We start from the raw sequence: 17,241 nt of genomic DNA, 5'->3' as shown, positions 1-17,241 counted from the left end.
TTAAATGCCTATGTAAAATAGAATACAATTATGTAAATGTCTATAATGTGAATATTTTAATAACGCTAAAAACCGGGATAGTGTAATTGAGCCCAATATTGAAACGCCAATACAACAACTTTTACAGTCTCTTATTTCTACAATAAGCTACAGGTTCAATCATGTAACTATTTTAGAAAGCAGTTTGCCACACCACAAGTCAGTAATAAAATGTTATTTTGTACTAGTGAAGTGAAATTTAGAAAACAGCATGAATAGTTTATTTTTTTGCAGCCAGAGCCTTAATAATGTATATAAACTCAATAAATATTTACTAAATAACTTTTCAACGTTAACAAATCTGCATTTGGTAGGTTCCTTTGTGCTTGTCAAAACAAATTAGCTTGTTTGACAAAGTTGAAAAACCAAAACAGCACAGCTGAACAACAGGCATGCTACCTACGACAGATAAGTCACATCAAAAAATACTTTTATTTAGTTCCCAAGACTAATGCACATGCAACATTGATGTAATGAATGGACTGCAGAACCCTGATTTGATCAAAGGGGCTCTGGAAGTGACAAAGATGTTTTGCTTAGGCTGTACGGGTCCTCTGTGTGTTTAAGCATCTGGCAAACAGATGATCAAGTTGCTTTTTTTTTACAGATTTCAGGTCGAGCCCCTCTAAGCAGAGCTCCTCTACAGGAGCTGTATGACCCATCCATGGAGTCGTCGGCCTCGGCTAACCTGGACGACCTTCAGCGCTCATGGGAGACTTTGAAGAATGTGGTAATTTGCATAGATCCATCTCGCATTACTAGAACCAAACCACATCCTTTTACGCTGGTTAAGACATGCATTTCTTTTCAGATCAGTGAGAAGCAGAGGAGTCTTTATGAAGCTCTGGAGAGACAGCAGCATTATCAGGAGACCCTGCAGTCTGTCTCGACAAAGATGGAGTCCATCGAGACGGCACTAAATGAGGGGTTAGAGCCAAGCAAGAGCCCAGAGAGCCAGATGGCCGCCCACCAGGTGAGAGATGCATGGCATCCGATGAAACACTAAAGCTAGATCACAAATAAACTTAAACCTAGACTGATATCAACATCACAACATTTACTACACACCAAGTGGTGTTTATTAGTTTACCTTTAATTTGCTGTAGCATTACTGTTTCATTTCATTTCTTTTACTTCATGCACAGCAGTTATCAATAGTTATAAATAGTTACAGGATTTGCGTTGTTGTGTTTTTGTAGGCTCTGATGGATGAGATCCTGATGCTTCAAGATGAGATCAGTGCGATACAGGCCTCTTTTTCTCAGGAGCTGCAGATGGATGAGGAGAGTTTAGAGGCAGATACTGGAGACCAGCTGGCCCTGCAGTCTACTCTCACTGTACTGGGAGAGCGGATGGCAACCATCCACATGAAGGCCTCCGGCAAGCGTCAGCTTCTGGAGGTGAGAAGGCCTTATTTAACTCCTTTATGCGTTCTTTCCTACAGTATGTTTAATTGTTCTTGGACATAAAATAAGATTGTAACTTTTTTACACATATTTTCAAATAATGGACATCTGATAGGGTGCCAGTTTTAGGACGATTCCCTAGTTTTTCCTGTAATTGTTGATCAGCAATTGTGCCATAACAACCCATGCATGAACAAGAAATGAATAGCTTTCCACTGGAGTAAGTTCTATGCATTAAAGGGTTAAATGGTGAGAAATGTTTAACCTGTATTTAAGTTGTTTTGTGTTTCATAATTGTTTTACTATTTGTTTGGTGTAATGCCTATAAAAGGTGTTTGATGACAGGTTATGATGAATAGGGTTTGTCGTTGCGTTACCCGTTTTACACCCTGTTTAGTACTATTAATTGCAAATCATGCACCAAACCTTAGGCATAGTCAAAGAAAGAATAATAAAAGTGAATTTGAACCGAGGAGTAGCAGAGTAAAAGCTGTCCGTTCACATTTGAATACTTATGTTCCTGCTTTGTTTTATTCTGTTTAAATGATTATTTTGGCCCTCCTGTGAACTCCCTGTGACTCAGTCTCAGTTTCATTTGTAGTTGGATAAAAATGTCCAGTTTAAATACACGTTTAAAACACAAATCTAACAGGTTGGTCCCAATCTTGTACAACACAAATGTCTGGTTAATTCAGTAAAAAAAATGTCTTAGGTTGTTGATGGTGTATGACCAGATTGTGGGTCAATGTTTGAGCTTTAGTTCCAAAACATACACCTTTGACAAGATTACTTGACGGCCTCATTCTTTGCGTTCTCTGTCCCGCAGGAGCGCTTGAGTGAGCAGTTAGAGGAACAGCGGCAGGAACAAGCGCTGCAGCGTTACCATAGCGAAGCAGAGGAGCTTGACAACTGGCTGCTGAGCACACGAGCCACACTAAGCTCCACCCTACAGCCACACCCACAGGATATGGACATGGAGGAGCAGCTGATTGACTGCCAGGTAAGAGCCCCGGCTTTGATATGATAGAGTGACACTGGAAGCAAGTGTTTATTTTTTATTATTAAATAATTTGTGGTGCCGAATTGTGGCGTTGTATTGACCACTTATCTTATTGGACAAAGTTCAAACAAATGTAATTAAACTTTAGCTGCACTGATCAAAAGAAAGTCCTAAACTTGTATTATACATGGTGCTGTGTAGCTTTCCTTTAGTTTTACGGTTGCTAGAGTATGGCAAAAAAAGAAAAAGAACGTACGGTATCATGTCAGTCTGAAGTCACCAGAGTGGGCTAAAGTAAACCTGATTAGCTGTGTGCTTTTGTCCGGATCTGTTGGTCAGTAGGATTAGGGGTTTCTTTATCCTCTGCAGTCTTCAGTGCTGTCCAACAGTGCATGTCTGCATTCCTTCAAGGACACTCACACACTAACACGTTTTTTGTGTTTTGATTAGAGAGCTGTAGGGATCAGGTTGACCTTTAACCTGAGAATTAAACTCTTTGTGAGAATCCAGGGTGGCCCTGACCCTCAGCTGACTGCTGTTAATGTTTTCCCAGTCTTCACTGTTGAACGCTGTCGGCTCTCTTAACAATGAAGCTCTGTCGGAGCCGATAGCCTAGTGGGCAGTGCTCCGACATGTTGCGCATCGGGCGACCCAGGTTCGATTCCCGTCTCGTGGGGCTTTTCCCGAACCCACCCCCTTCTCTCTCCCACTTCGCTTCCTGTCCTCTCTAAAAATTAGCTGTACAATTAAAGGCAAAAACGCCAAAAACAAATCTTAAAAAAAAAACAAAAAAAACAATGAAGCTCTATTCAGCTTAAGCTGTCCTACATATCTGCAGAGCACTCTATACTAACTGTGATATTGTAAGGGTCTAGATGTCTGAAGACCTGTCTAAGGAGCTTAAGAAGATTACCAGTCACTGTACACACACGCTTGTGTCCTATCAATGTCTATTTACAGCATCATACACCTTGTGTTGTGGTTGTGCCTGTGTGGTTTATAGTCAGTCGCTAGATTAATAATCAATATTTGTATCATCTATTAATAATAATCATTCTATTTATAAAAGAAAGTTATGTGTTGTTGTTATAAAGGCTTTTATATAAGAATATATCTTCATGGCAATTTTTGACAATGATGATATACAAAGAAAACTTCTTGAAGCTTAAAGTGTTCAGTTCCTTATAAATAGACATACTGAAAAATATAGCTGCAGATCAGTAAATGCATTTTTGGATAAAACTGTAAAAATGACATAAATGTATTGCTAAGTCCTATTTTCAATCTCTTGTTGCTGGTGTAGAACATGTTACTGGAGATCGAGCAGAAGGTGTTGTGTCTATCTGAGCTGTCAGTACACAGTGAGAGTTTACTCATGGAGGGGAAAGCCGGTACACGGAGCGACGCTGAGCAGCTTTCCTTCAAACTGTATAGCCTTAAATCCAGCCTGCTGGAGCTACAGAGAATCTTACAGGACAAACAGACCCACATACAGGTGAGCAACCGTCTCCAACTATAACACATACATTTTAAATAAGAATATCTATTTTTAATAGTTGGGTAAAATATCAAAAATTGGTCAGAATACAGAATATGGCGCTAAATAAGAACCACACACACACCAACACAAACGCTAAAATAGACAAACAAATGGATGCTTTGTACAATAGTACAAAAGAAAAGGCAAGCGCTGTTCATTGTTGAGAAAGATGTTCCATTGCGCTTCAACAGAAAATGTCTAAAACAAAGAGCTTTTAGAAATGGTGGTGAATGTCTGGAATTTTCGCTCTGCTTGTGTAAATGTAGCTGTCTTTGACATAATGCATTCTCATTTGGGTTTTCTGCTATTTTTCAGCCATGTCTAAACTTTGACCTAAATTGAAAGAATTTTTTGCTTTTATTTATATTTTATTTATTTTGTTTCTTGTATTTGTGTTTTTTTCAAAAGGGGTTTCTGTGTAGGTTTATAGTTCGGGCACATTCTATAAAACAACTGAACCAAACATGAAGTATGTAATGTTTGATGTTGAATGTATGTAATGTTCTTTTGCGCATCAAATAATTTGAAGCCAAGTACATTTTATATTATCTACTTACAAATCTAAGAGATTTAGGCTGGTTCATGTTTAAATAGATTTGCTTTTAGAACAATACGGTTTTAGCGAGACTACAAATACTACAAATGTACATTTAAAATCTTTAATGTTTGTAGATGTTTCCAAGCAATTAAAAAAATGGAATTTTCAGGCCTGATAATGACAGGAAAATGGATCAAATCTTGTGCAGTCAAGATTTTTTATGCTGAGCACTGAATTATTTCATATTTTTGTGAGTGAGTGAGTGCAGTCTATAAAAATAAATATAAAAAATCTATAAAATAAAAAAATTCTTAAATGACCGGTAAAGTAATAGAAACGAGCATTTTATTGCTTGCAAAAACAAGTTCAGAACATAAATGTCGAGTGTTTTAGCTTTCAAGTGATGCATAGTTTGTGACAGTTGATTGAATAATAATGTCTTTTCCATGGGGCCTGTGCATGTTAAAAGGCTCATCTTTAACTGACCTCTGTCTTTCCTTTAAGGGGTCACTACAGGAGCAGGAGGATATTGAATCAGACTCGTCTCTGTCTCAGAGCCCCAATATGATGGACTGGCTCAGTCAAGCACGATCCACACGCAACCAGCAGCACCAAGACACAGTCCAAAGACAGAAGGTAGAGCGTCTTAAATACGCCAAAGCAATAACATGTAAAAACATGATAGCTAGCACTTACATTACATGCTTCTTAGGACACGGATACTTGCATTTGAAAAAATAACCTTTGCACTTGATCTGGGGGTTAGTTGTTGACATCCGCTCTCACATGTGATGCAGGAGTTGGAGGAGCAGCTTGGCGAACAGAAGAAGTTACTCCAGTCTGTAGCATGTAGAGGAGAGGAGATTCTCTCAAAGAGAACAACATCGAATGGAGAGAGGTGAGGCCTTTTAACTCATCCACTATTTCTACTTTTGTTCCTTTAAATTTATGTCAGAACTTTCAAAAAAGTTTCTCTGTATGTTGTGGGAAAGTTTTGCACTCATTTGTCTTGCTAATATTTTTTATTACATGCTTTTTTATGCAAATATCACATTACACATATTTTTGCATAATTGTACTAAAAAGAACAAGTGTACACTGTACAGACTAATACAAACATAATGAGTTTTTTTTCTGCACGCCATAGTTCTCCCACAGATCATTCAGAACTGGATGATGATCACTGGCCTGAGAACATGAGCTCAAAGGATCAGATGAGAGTCAGATGGGAGAACATGAGCAAAGACCTCAACAACAAACTCCAGCTGTCACTCAACACGATGGAGCAGGTGACGTGTAACACGGTAAACAACATCCACACTACGCTAGAACTGACATTTCAGATGATAGGTTGTATTGTTGTCACTTTCACAGCCCAAGTTCATGACGATTTGTTCCTTAAATAAGGACCTGAATGTGTTCTCATAGGTGTACCAGCCAGTGTCCAGCCCTTGTGGGGTTTTCAGAGGTGAGCCAAGGACACAGGACATCCTGTCACCCAGAAGTCTGTTTGAAGGATTCAACCAAGAGTTGGAGGACCTGCCTCAGGTACTGCAACATTTGACATTAGACCTTTACAACATGTTTAGTGAGAATGGAGTCAATGAGGTCAGTTTTGGTTGTTCATTCATGTCCTCCCAACAGGAAGGGGGCGCTGACAGTAAGCGTGTTCATGCTCTCGAGAAGGTTCTTTATGAGGCTGTGTCATCAGCTTCCTCATGGCTGGACGGTGCTGAGAATGAGCTCGTATCTGGTCCAATGCTACTATCCGATGACTCAGAAACTCACCTGGGCCATTTAGAGGTGAGACAGGCATTTCACATTGTGTTTTAGTTGTGCTGTCAAATCGATTAATTGCGATTAATCGATTCCAAAATAAATGTTTGTGTTTATATAATATGTGTTTGCGGCGTTGAAATTTATATGTATATATAATTACACAAACATACATGTATATATTTAGGAAATATGTGTAATATATATTTATATTCATACATTATACATATAAATTATATTTAAATAAAAGTATATAGTATATGTTAAAATGTGAAAAATTTGCAAAAAAAAGTATAAATGTATGTGTGTGCATTTATAAATACATATAAATATTCACATATATTATATAAACACAAACACTTATTTTGGAATAGATTAATCGTGATTAATCGCGATTAATCGGTTTGGCGGCACTAAATTTTAGTATTTTTTTTAAAAATAAAAACAAGGACTTTGTCTCTTCTTGTCTCAACTTTTCTTGTCCTGTCTCACTTCTCGTTTTGGCTCGTCTCTTCAGGGTTTGAGTAAGGAAGTAAAGAATATCAACGAGGAGGTGTGTAGGTGTCTAGAGGTGCTTGGAGGAAAAGAGCGGCTGTGGGATGAAGGTGAAGGAGATGTTTTAGTTGAGGAGGTGTTAGATGGTTTAGAGGGAAGACTGAAGCTGATGGAGTCAGTGTTGGAGCAGCGATGTGACAATATGAAAGAAAAGCTGCAGGAACTTAACGTGTTCCAGGTAAGTCTTCTAAGGTATGTTGCTTCTGTTTAATATATACATCCTTACAGATACACTTTCATCTGTTTTTCTCTCTTTCTTTGCGTTTTTGTCAGACCGATTTGAGGCTCCTGCTCACTGCGCTCAGCGATTCAAAGTTCCAGCTTTCACAGAAAATGAATGCAGCGATGGATCGGCCCGCCTCCAAACAGATGGAGGTCAGATTCAGAGGCCTCCAAACACTTTTTATATTTCTTACCTTGTCATACGAACCCCATCAAAGCTTTTAGATTATCATATAATTTGTCTAAAGAATAAGATGAATGAAGTGTCTGTGATGCACAGATTCTAGCTGAAGCGGAGGACAGTCTGAGGGAGTTTGAGCAGAAAGTTTCTGAGATGAAAAGTAGAGGAGAGACACTGCAGCCCAACCAGCTGTGCACTCAAGAGCTGCTGAAACTACAGGTTTTACAACAATTCTTGATGTCATGTTTTTTGTTTTTACATGATCATATAACTAAACCATGTTCTTTTATGTAGGATGCTTATGAAGAGCTGGTGGAGATGGTGGGCTCCAAGCGAAGCGGTCTAAACCAGACGTTGGTTCTAAAGGCTCAGTACGAGAGAGCCCTGCAGGACCTGATAGATCTGGTAGACACAGCCCAGGACAAAATGGCAGCAGATCAGAAGATGAAAGTGAGCTCTGTGATCGAGGTTCAGATCCTTTTAGATAAACACAAGGTAATACTGTCTTTTTGTGTTTCGTTCCTTCTGGTTCTTTGCTTTGAACAAATTGAATGTATTGTGTATGTATTTAAAAAAAAGTTTTCATACTCATGTAATCTCTTTGGCTTCTCCTTCAGGAGTTTTTCCAGGGGTTGGAGACACATGTCGTGCTGACACAGGCCTTCTTCAGGCAGGTCAGTGGGTTGGTGGTGCAAAGAGAGGTTCAAAGCCTTGATGAAACTGTCGCCCAGGCTCAGGCTGTACTTAAACAGGCCCATAAGCGAGGAGTGGAGCTGGAGAGCATCCTGGAGGTGACTTTGTGGTTTCATTAATAATACAAGACTTAAAATAGCTGAATAAGCGGAACGACTACAGAAAACTGAATGACTGTTGTGTGTTTTTGGGTACCAGTGGTGGAGCAATTTGGTGGCTGATTATAAGGCCCTGTACAAGCAGCTGGAGGCCGTCGAGAGTGGCATCCCCAATGTGGGGCTGGTGGAAGAGACAGAAGACAGAATGAGAGAGAGAATCACTCTGTACCAGGTACAGCATCTACTCAGACATTATTGCACACATACCGTACATTGTACCGTAATCCAACAGTGTTTTGTTTTATATGAGTGGGATATAAAATAAAATGTTTGAAAGAATTAAAAAACAGCAAGAAGTCTGTACTTTTTTGCAGTATGCAGTAGTTGTCAAAATTGACGTCCAGTTATGGAGAATTAACATTGCTTTATATTCAGATATACTAATAAATATTAAAGGATTTGAATTGATGTTGCGTAGCTGGTGTGTAAATTGAAGCTCAGCTTTGGCAAAAAACGTATAGAGTCGAGGTTACAACATATTACAACACAAGAATATCAACAAATATTAATAATAGATAATATTGTAATAATACAATTAATAAAATTGTAGATAAAGTATGTTTTATTTCATGTCAGCTTTTTGTTTTTCTGTGCATTTCTTGTATAATAAAACAAGCCCATATTCCTTGATACGCTGTAATATTCCTTGATAATTGTCCAATAAATACCCTTAAACATTTTGTGTTTTGTAAATTTTACACAGTACCATACATGTCAGCTGTCTTTAGTAATTTATTTAGTCATAAATTGTTATTTGTAGTTAAAGGTTCAGTGTGTAAAAAATGTAGCGGCATCAAGGGGTGAGGTTGTGAATTGCAACCAATGGCTCACTCCACCCCTCCCTTTCGAAGCACTACGTGGTTGACACAGAACCGAAGATACTGTCACTTTTCCGCTTCTTTGCCGAAGCAGATAACATATTTACGAAACGTGCTCTGTAGAGCAGTTTGTACATTTAGGGCTTAAACAACATAGCGAATTCCATGTAAGGGGACTGTATGTGGACAGAAATAGTTAATTCTAAGGTTATAAAAACATAACACTTCATTATGTAATGTCTTTATACACCTCTGAAAACACAGTTATTATATATATATATATGAAGAGTTTGGTTCTAAAATAAGATAATTTTCAAAAATCTTGTTTTTTTATTATGGTATCATGTTTTTATTGTGTTTTATTGTGTTAGTTAGCTGTATTTCTTTTAGTTATTATGGCTTCAATCAAAACAAACCAACTGCAGTTGTATTGATATTAATTGGTATGCACAATAAAAAAAACTTGATTTTTGACAAATTAAAAAAAAAGGAAGTTATCTCATTTTGGAACCAAACTCTTCATATAATACTATATATATATATATATATATTATATTGCATTTCTGTCAATAGATCCTCTAAATAAGTACACATCGGACCTTTAAAACGTGTTTCCTAATAATAAATTATGCTTTGAGGCTTGATTTTAAGTAAGCTTGACATTACCTGTTGTGTGATCTCGCTGATGTTGTGTTGTCTCTCATTTCAGTGTCTGAAGTCCAGTCTGTCTGAGCGGCAGCAGCAGTTGTACAAGTTGTTGGATGATGAAAAGAGGCTTCTCTTACATGTGTCCTGCTCAGAACTGGAGACTCAACTCAACCAGCTGGGTGACCACTGGCTCAGTACCACAACTAAGATTAATAAAGAGCTACAGCGTCTGGACTCCACCCTCAAACATTGGATCAGGTCTCAACATCTGACTGCTTACTACTTGTGCTTTTGTCTACCCTCACAAATACACAAAATGTTATATACAGTATACACATCTCTATATCCATATCACATCTCTGTAAATCTTATTGTAGGTACCAAAGTGAGTCGGCTGAGCTTAGGCAGTGGCTGAGTTCAGCACTAGAACGTCTGGAGTTCTGGAGCACTCAGTCTGTTACAGTACCTCAAGAGCTGGAAACTGTAAGAGATCATCTTCATGCATTCCTGGTAAGAACCTCAAACAAATACTGTTTGTTAGCTAGATTATTTAACCAACATTGATTTCTTCGAAACACTCTACATGACCTCATCCATATATCTGCAGGAGTTCTCCAAAGAGGTGGATGCCAAGTCGTCTTTGCGTGCCTCGGTTCAGAGCCAAGGAAACCAGCTTCTCCGGTTAAAGAAAGTGGACACGGCAACACTCAGGGCGAACTTGGCCCAGATAGAAACGCAATGGGCTGATCTTCTCACACGTATCCCAGTGGTCCAGGAGAAGCTCCACCAGGTATGATGACTTAGATTGGGATGGTTCAGATTCCCAGTTTAACATGGTGCTAAATGTTTTATTCATGTTGTGACCTACAGCTGCAGATGGAGAAGCTACCGTCCCGTCATGCAATAACTGAACTCATGAGCTGGATATATCTCATGGAGAACATTATCAAAGAAGATGAACAGAAGATCATGGGGGCAGTGGGATCAGAGGTTGTGCAAATGTATCTTCAGAAATACAAGGTATGAGAAAAGTTGAATATTCCTTTATTTTATTGTTTTACTTGCTAGCTCAGTGTTTTGCTTGTCTATATTTACCCCTCTCATTGTCCTCCAAACAGGGTTTTCGGATTGACCTGTCCTGCAAGCAGCTGACGGTGGACTTTGTGAATCAGTCGGTTCTGCAGATCAGCAGTCAGGATGTGGAAGGGAAGCGCAGTGACAAAACAGACTTTGCTGAACGTCTTGGGGCCATGAACCGGCGCTGGCATATATTGCAGGGACTTGTTACAGAAAAGGTCAGCCATGCCTGTGAAAAAACTTCTTACAACTTTTATCAATGTCATAAAATTTTCATTTGCATCTTCCATTAAACTGGTGTGTTCTGTGATTCACAGATTCAGGTTTTAGAGGGTCTTCTTGGAAGCTGGTTGGAGTATGAAAGCGTGGTCCAGACCTTGAAAACTTGGTTCAGTGTACAAGAAGAGAAACTGAAAAAGAAACACAGGATTGAAGATGTTTCCTCAGCCCAGAATGCACTCAAGGACTGTCAGGTAGATACTACGCTCGGTAAAATGTAAAGAAACCTCATAGTTGTTATGCTTCATGGTTATTACAGTTTACTAAAACTTAAACTAGTATAACAGTTCTATTAGTTGAAATCAAATAAAATATAGGCTTAAATATTATTTGAAGAACTGAAGAAGAAATGAACATTTTGTTTAGGCACTACAATTATTAACTGGAAATAAATAAAAAATAAAAACCTAAACCAGAACTGAAATAAAATAAATACTTATATAGAATACCTATATAGAGATATTACGGAAGCCCTGAACCGCATTGTAAAAAAATCTTGGTGAAGAAAAAAAAAGTCCTTACATTCCTTCCTGTAGTCTTGCCTAATTGCTTTTTTTTCTCTTCAAAAAAAATTCTCTTCACATTTTTTTATTCCCTTCAAATAAAAATTCCCTTCAAATTGTTTTGTTTTCAATTTTTTTTAATTGAATTATTTTTTAGAAGATAGAAAATTATGACATAATGATAAACTATGATATAATAATAAACTATGATGTCATAATAACCTTTGACAACGTGCAGTTTAAAATGCATTATGACGTCATAGTCTATTTATTGTGACGTCATAATCGATTTGGACGTAACAATGCTTCATTCTGTTAAAAAATCTGTTAAAAAACTCTTTTAAAAAAAAATCAAATTTTTAAAGGGAACTTTTTTTTTAAGTAAAAAAATTTGAAGATTCATTTTTTTGCAAGAGATAAAAACAATTAAGCAAGATTTAGGCTACAGGAGAGAATGTAATGACAATTTTATTTTCTTAATAAAATTTCTAAAAATGACACTAAAATTAACATGAAAACAAACTGAAGATACCAAAAATCGAAATAATAAAACTGTTCTAAAATAACAAAAATATTGTTACTGTGCACTACACAGTAATGTTAAACTGTATTGTGTCTCCTTGTGCTAGGAAATGGAAGTGTTAGTTAAAGAGAAAGAGAAGGATCTGGAGAAGGCTGAAGAGAAAGGATGCTTACTAATCCAAGACAAGAAAGGGGAGACCGGCTCTGTCATTATGGAGACTATAAAAAGGCTCAACCAGTCCTGGGCCAATCTAGATCACATGGTTGGTTTTAAACAGTGCATTTCACTATATGTTGTTGTTGCCTACATTGTTTACATCACAATTTTACATTAACATTAACTTGAGTTATAGAGTGGATGGGTTGAGGGCTTTGTCAGTTGGTCAGCTGAAGCTTTTGTTTCTTTGCAGGTCGGGCAGCAGACGGTCAGTCTTAGGGCTATCCTGGAGCAGTGGAGTGTGTATAAACAAGCGTACGATGAGATTCAGGGTTACCTGATGGAGGGGCGTTACACTATTTCTCGCCTGCGCCTCCTCACCGGCTCCCCAGAGGCTGTGCAGGTTCAAGTGGAGAATCTTGAGGTGCTAATCTTTCTTTCTTTGGGACATTTAATATATTTCACATTATCCATAATAACAGTTTAGATTCAGGTTTATGGATTTGGCAGACTGTTTAATCCAACCCAAATTACAATGCATTCAAGTTATACATTTTATCAGTTGTGTGACCGTGGGATCGAACCCATGGCGTTATAATCACGATGCTGTCCCATTTGAGCTAAAGGAACAATAGTTTTGGTGATGAACTTTGTACAACTACAGTGATAGCCATTTGGGGAGCGAATAACTAATACCATGCATGGTTTTGTGTGTGTGCTTTAGAGTTTACAAGATGAGTTTGAGAAACAGGAAAGCAGTTTACGAAAATTCGGCTGCATAACACAACAGCTGTTAAAGGACTGCCATCCATCAGTGACTGAATCACTCAACACAGCACTTGGTGATGTCAACCTCAGGTGAGCATATCAAATTATTTTGACTACTAACTACCAATAATGTACAGATTAAGATGTTATATGAACTCAATAGAAATCATTGAACATCTGCTGGTGTGCTGTCAGGTGGAACACACTACTGGAGCAGATCTCAGATCAGCTGAGGAGCAGTAAAAACCTTCTGCAGCTGTGGCAGCATTATAAAGCTCTTCATGCTCAAAGCAACACCGACATCCAGAAACTAGAGGAACAGGTGGAACATCTACTGAAGAGCGCCACCAACAGGGACATCACTGAACAGGAGGTGAAGATCTGGTTGCATCAATGCATGGTGGGTTTAAAAAGCGTTTGTATTTGTAAACGCTCATTGAATTGCAAATTCACAAGTTAACACACTGTTGACTGTTTCATAAATGGGACATAACATTTTCCTATGTCATTCCAAACCTGTTTGACTTTCTTTCTTCTGCAGAACAAAAAAGATTATATTTTAATAAACATTGATGCCTCAACAATATTGGGGCCCCACTGACTTCCACTGTATGGACACAAAACCACTGAGACATTTCTCAAAATATCTTTTTGTTTCACATAAGAAAGAGTCATAGACTTGTTTTAAAAGGATGAGGATGAATAAAAAATTAATTTTTGAGTGAGCTATCCATTTAAAGGGGTCATATGACACGGCTAAAACGAATATTATCGTTTGTTTTAGATGTAATGCAATGTGTATACACGATTTGGTTCAAAAACGCTGTATTTTCCACATACCGTGCATGTTTGTATCTCCTCTTTGCCCCGCCTCTCTGAAACACGTGGATTTTTTACAAAGCTCATCGCTCTGAAAAGCGATGTGTGCTATGATTGGCCAGTTAACCAGTGCGTAGTGATTGGTCGAATACTGCAAGCGTGTGACGGAAATGTAACGCCTCTTACCGTATTTGGAACATCAGGTTCAATTGTACAGGCAGGTACGCCCACCCCTTGCGTATACATTCGGGCGGTCTTAGTCAAATCATACCACGAACTGACGTAGATTTGTGGGGGTGTGGTTACACGAGACGTTTCAGGCAGGTCTGGGTGATCATTCGCTTTTAGATAGAATGCATCTTTTGTTCCGACACTTTAATTTTTGCAATCTTACATGTCTAGTGTATGCATGGGCAACTTATAACACACCAAAGACACAGAAAAACACGTATTCGCGCCATATGACCCCTTTAACACAATATGAAATGTGCTTTTGTATTTGTAATGCTTTTGTAAACGTGTACAAATGTTTCTCTGGCATTTCTGTAGGAGCTGATGAAGGCTGAGGGATCCTCAGAGTCTGTCCTCCAGCAGCTGAACACGTTTGCAGGGCAGCTGAGACAGCAGGTGGACCCCTCTGCCATGACAACCTTCCATACAGACCACCTGTCACTCACTGAGCGCTTGGCAACGGTTGGACACGCCCTCCAAAGACAGCAGTCTCTTTTAGAGGTGAGGAGTAAATAATTCAAAGCGAAGTTGAACTTTTCCTCACAAACACCTTTTTAAACCACTGAACATGAAACAATTGTCTTTTTCTTACTTTCACGCTTTTTCTCATCACCAAAGCCTGTGGCTAATGTAAATGAGATTTATTTATTTTTATTAATAAAGGTTTTTCTTTCCTTCCTCTAGGCGGGGTTTAAGGACTATGAGAGGTTTAATGAGGAGTTATATTCTCTGAGTCACTGGGCAGAAGAAGCAGAGAAGGTTCTGAAGGAGCCAGACCCAGCTGAATCCCCTGATATATTAACTGTGCAGGAACACATGGAAAAACTTAAGGTGAAAAGTTGTTTGGTAAAATTACGTTGCATAAGCACCTCTGCACGCTGTGAACATTCTTACAGGATAAATGCTTGTCCACAGAGCCAAATGTTGAAGCTGAGCAGTCTTTCTCCTGATCTGGAACGCTTGAATCAGTCAGGTTATCAGCTTCCCCTCAATGATAATGAAATCAAGCAACTTCAGAACCTCAACAGGAGCTGGTCTTCTAACTCTGCACGTACAATAGAGAGATTCAGGTACTCCATTTCTATTGATCCACGGTAGATCTTACAGTAAAAATGACTGTTGTTTGTTTTTAAATACTCTGCTACTCGCTAGATATTTACAGTGTCCGTTTCTGTCCGTGTTGTTACAGTAAACTCCAAGCCCTGGTCCTGCAAAGACAGACCTACTTGGAGAAGTGTGATGCTTGGTTAAGCTTCCTCGGTCAAACCGAGGAGAAGCTGGGCGCTGAGATTTCTGGGAACTACCAGAGCTTGTTAGAACAGCAGAGAGAACATGAGGTAACGATAGACATAATGGTTTTATTATATTACAATTTCAACTCAAAGTGAAAATTCTTTCATCATTTACTCTTCCTCGTGTCATTTCAAACCTGTATGACTTTCGTTCTTTAGTAGAACACAAAAGAAGATATTTTTAAGAACTTTGGTAAATAAATAGCATTGGTCTGCCATTGACTTTCATTGTGTGGACATAAAACCACTGAGGCATTTATCAAAAAATCTGCTGTTGTGATCCACAGAAAAAAAATTCATCGCAAGGTTTTAAACCGACGTGAGCGTAAATAAATGCTGACAGAATTTGGATTATTTTTGGGTGAACTATCCCTAACGAAGAATCAAAATATACAGTAGATTGTATGATATATTGGGTCATTGTCGAATCCTTCACTGTAGCTAATGACTCTTTTTTTATGAATAGTTGTTCCAAGCAGAAATGTTCAGTCGACAACAGATTCTCTCCTCTATCATCAGTGATGGACATCAGCTATTAAATGAGGGACAGGTGGAAGACAGGTAACATTGCAGAACCTACAGTGATTTGTTACTGTTCTTTTGTTACTGTATATTAACATTCCTCGCGATGACTGCCTCTTTTTTGTTATCTGAACAACAGGGATGACTTTGGTCTGAAACTTGCACTGCTTAGTAACCAGTGGCAAGGTGTGGTGAGGCGGGCCCAGCAAAGACGTGGGATTATTGACAGTCTTGTTCGCCAATGGCAGCGATATACAGAGCTGATAGGAAAGCTACGTCATTGGCTGCAAGAGATATCAGTTGAATCAGAAGATCAACAGCAGGGTTCAACGGTCGCACTACAGCAGATCCGAGGATTGTTAGATCACATACAGGTAAGCATATTGATTATATTCTCAAAATGAAAATATTGTTAAAAAGAGAATTATTCAACATCTACCAATGGCAGATGAATTGACACACCAAATATGTATATACATTTTTTTATATTTTGCATTATTGCTATATAAAATGAATGAATGGGATATTTGTAATAATAATGAATGTTATTATTATACATAATATTACCACATATAGAAATATAGAATTTTGCCAGATAAAATAGGTTGCAGGTGCAAACCCCAAAGGCTTAACTATTGTGCCAGTTTGGCCCAGGCACACTGTCCTGTACAATAAGTAGAAATAAATAAAGCAGTAAACCCACCTGAAACCCATTGCTAGTAAACTAAATGTCCTTCTCTCTATTTAGCTGAAGGAGCGTGTGCTTCAGAGGCAACAGGGCAGCTATATCTTAACAGTTGAGGCTGGGAGGCAGTTACTCCTGTGGGCAGATGCCAAGGCGGAGGCCTTACTTCACACTGACCTCACTGATGTACAGGAGTGCTGGAGGATCGCTAACATTCGCCTCGATGAGAGAAAGAAAGAACTGCTGTCTTTGCTAAGAGTGAGTTTTGAGATCATAGTTTACATTGTTTATTAGGGGCTGTGTCCACCGAGGCGCTTTTACGCGGCTGAAAACGCCCACTGCGGGCGCAGCGTTCTGCCCCAAGTCAAGCATTTTTCAACTCTGGGAGTTTCTTTTTTATGTTGTTATATAAGATGAAATTATTTTAGTTTTTATTTATTTTCAGTTCATACTTTTAGTACCTCAACTCAAAAATATTTCACTTTACTGCTGAAGCAACATTTCTAATTTCTGGTTATTTTGGTTTTTATTTAGGTTTTAAAATCATATTTAGGCCAATCGTTTTTTTTTATTAATAAATAGAAATTGTATAGTTTTAGGAAACTACAATAACCTTGGTTGCAAATGTCTAATTCTATTGTGTTTTGTTGGTTCTTAGCGTTCAATAGACTTCTTGGTGGCTTGTTTTACTATTAGTTTTTTTTTAGTTTGTTTTACTTGTTACTTTAGTTACTTATGCCAAATATTTTTTATTATTTAAGGCTATATCCATATTTAAACCTTTAAGTTAGGATTGGTTTGACATTTTTTCT

General features: G+C 38.2%; 1 protein-coding gene across 1 annotated transcript in view; it reads left to right on the top strand.

Annotated features, from left to right (window-relative positions):
- Nucleotides 1-17,241, top strand: part of syne1a (spectrin repeat containing, nuclear envelope 1a) — a 107,490-nt gene that overhangs the window by 78,206 nt on the left and 12,043 nt on the right. The window contains exons 93-125 of the mRNA XM_057352968.1: nucleotides 647-769; nucleotides 851-1,012; nucleotides 1,239-1,439; nucleotides 2,272-2,445; nucleotides 3,749-3,940; nucleotides 5,028-5,159; nucleotides 5,321-5,421; nucleotides 5,671-5,827; nucleotides 5,952-6,071; nucleotides 6,168-6,326; nucleotides 6,817-7,032; nucleotides 7,128-7,229; nucleotides 7,357-7,476; nucleotides 7,552-7,752; nucleotides 7,875-8,048; nucleotides 8,149-8,280; nucleotides 9,636-9,832; nucleotides 9,952-10,084; nucleotides 10,182-10,364; nucleotides 10,445-10,594; nucleotides 10,693-10,869; nucleotides 10,969-11,124; nucleotides 12,063-12,218; nucleotides 12,366-12,536; nucleotides 12,837-12,970; nucleotides 13,076-13,280; nucleotides 14,249-14,431; nucleotides 14,615-14,761; nucleotides 14,846-15,000; nucleotides 15,120-15,267; nucleotides 15,689-15,783; nucleotides 15,884-16,118; nucleotides 16,493-16,687. Of these exons, the coding sequence (XP_057208951.1) occupies nucleotides 647-769; nucleotides 851-1,012; nucleotides 1,239-1,439; nucleotides 2,272-2,445; nucleotides 3,749-3,940; nucleotides 5,028-5,159; nucleotides 5,321-5,421; nucleotides 5,671-5,827; nucleotides 5,952-6,071; nucleotides 6,168-6,326; nucleotides 6,817-7,032; nucleotides 7,128-7,229; nucleotides 7,357-7,476; nucleotides 7,552-7,752; nucleotides 7,875-8,048; nucleotides 8,149-8,280; nucleotides 9,636-9,832; nucleotides 9,952-10,084; nucleotides 10,182-10,364; nucleotides 10,445-10,594; nucleotides 10,693-10,869; nucleotides 10,969-11,124; nucleotides 12,063-12,218; nucleotides 12,366-12,536; nucleotides 12,837-12,970; nucleotides 13,076-13,280; nucleotides 14,249-14,431; nucleotides 14,615-14,761; nucleotides 14,846-15,000; nucleotides 15,120-15,267; nucleotides 15,689-15,783; nucleotides 15,884-16,118; nucleotides 16,493-16,687 (5,286 nt within the window). The remainder of the gene's footprint in view (nucleotides 1-646; nucleotides 770-850; nucleotides 1,013-1,238; nucleotides 1,440-2,271; nucleotides 2,446-3,748; nucleotides 3,941-5,027; nucleotides 5,160-5,320; nucleotides 5,422-5,670; nucleotides 5,828-5,951; nucleotides 6,072-6,167; nucleotides 6,327-6,816; nucleotides 7,033-7,127; nucleotides 7,230-7,356; nucleotides 7,477-7,551; nucleotides 7,753-7,874; nucleotides 8,049-8,148; nucleotides 8,281-9,635; nucleotides 9,833-9,951; nucleotides 10,085-10,181; nucleotides 10,365-10,444; nucleotides 10,595-10,692; nucleotides 10,870-10,968; nucleotides 11,125-12,062; nucleotides 12,219-12,365; nucleotides 12,537-12,836; nucleotides 12,971-13,075; nucleotides 13,281-14,248; nucleotides 14,432-14,614; nucleotides 14,762-14,845; nucleotides 15,001-15,119; nucleotides 15,268-15,688; nucleotides 15,784-15,883; nucleotides 16,119-16,492; nucleotides 16,688-17,241) is intronic.

The sequence above is a fragment of the Triplophysa rosa genome, linkage group LG15, assembly GCF_024868665.1.
Source record: "Triplophysa rosa linkage group LG15, Trosa_1v2, whole genome shotgun sequence".
NCBI lineage: Eukaryota > Metazoa > Chordata > Actinopteri > Cypriniformes > Nemacheilidae > Triplophysa > Triplophysa rosa.
This window is presented reverse-complemented; position numbering and strand designations above follow the sequence as displayed.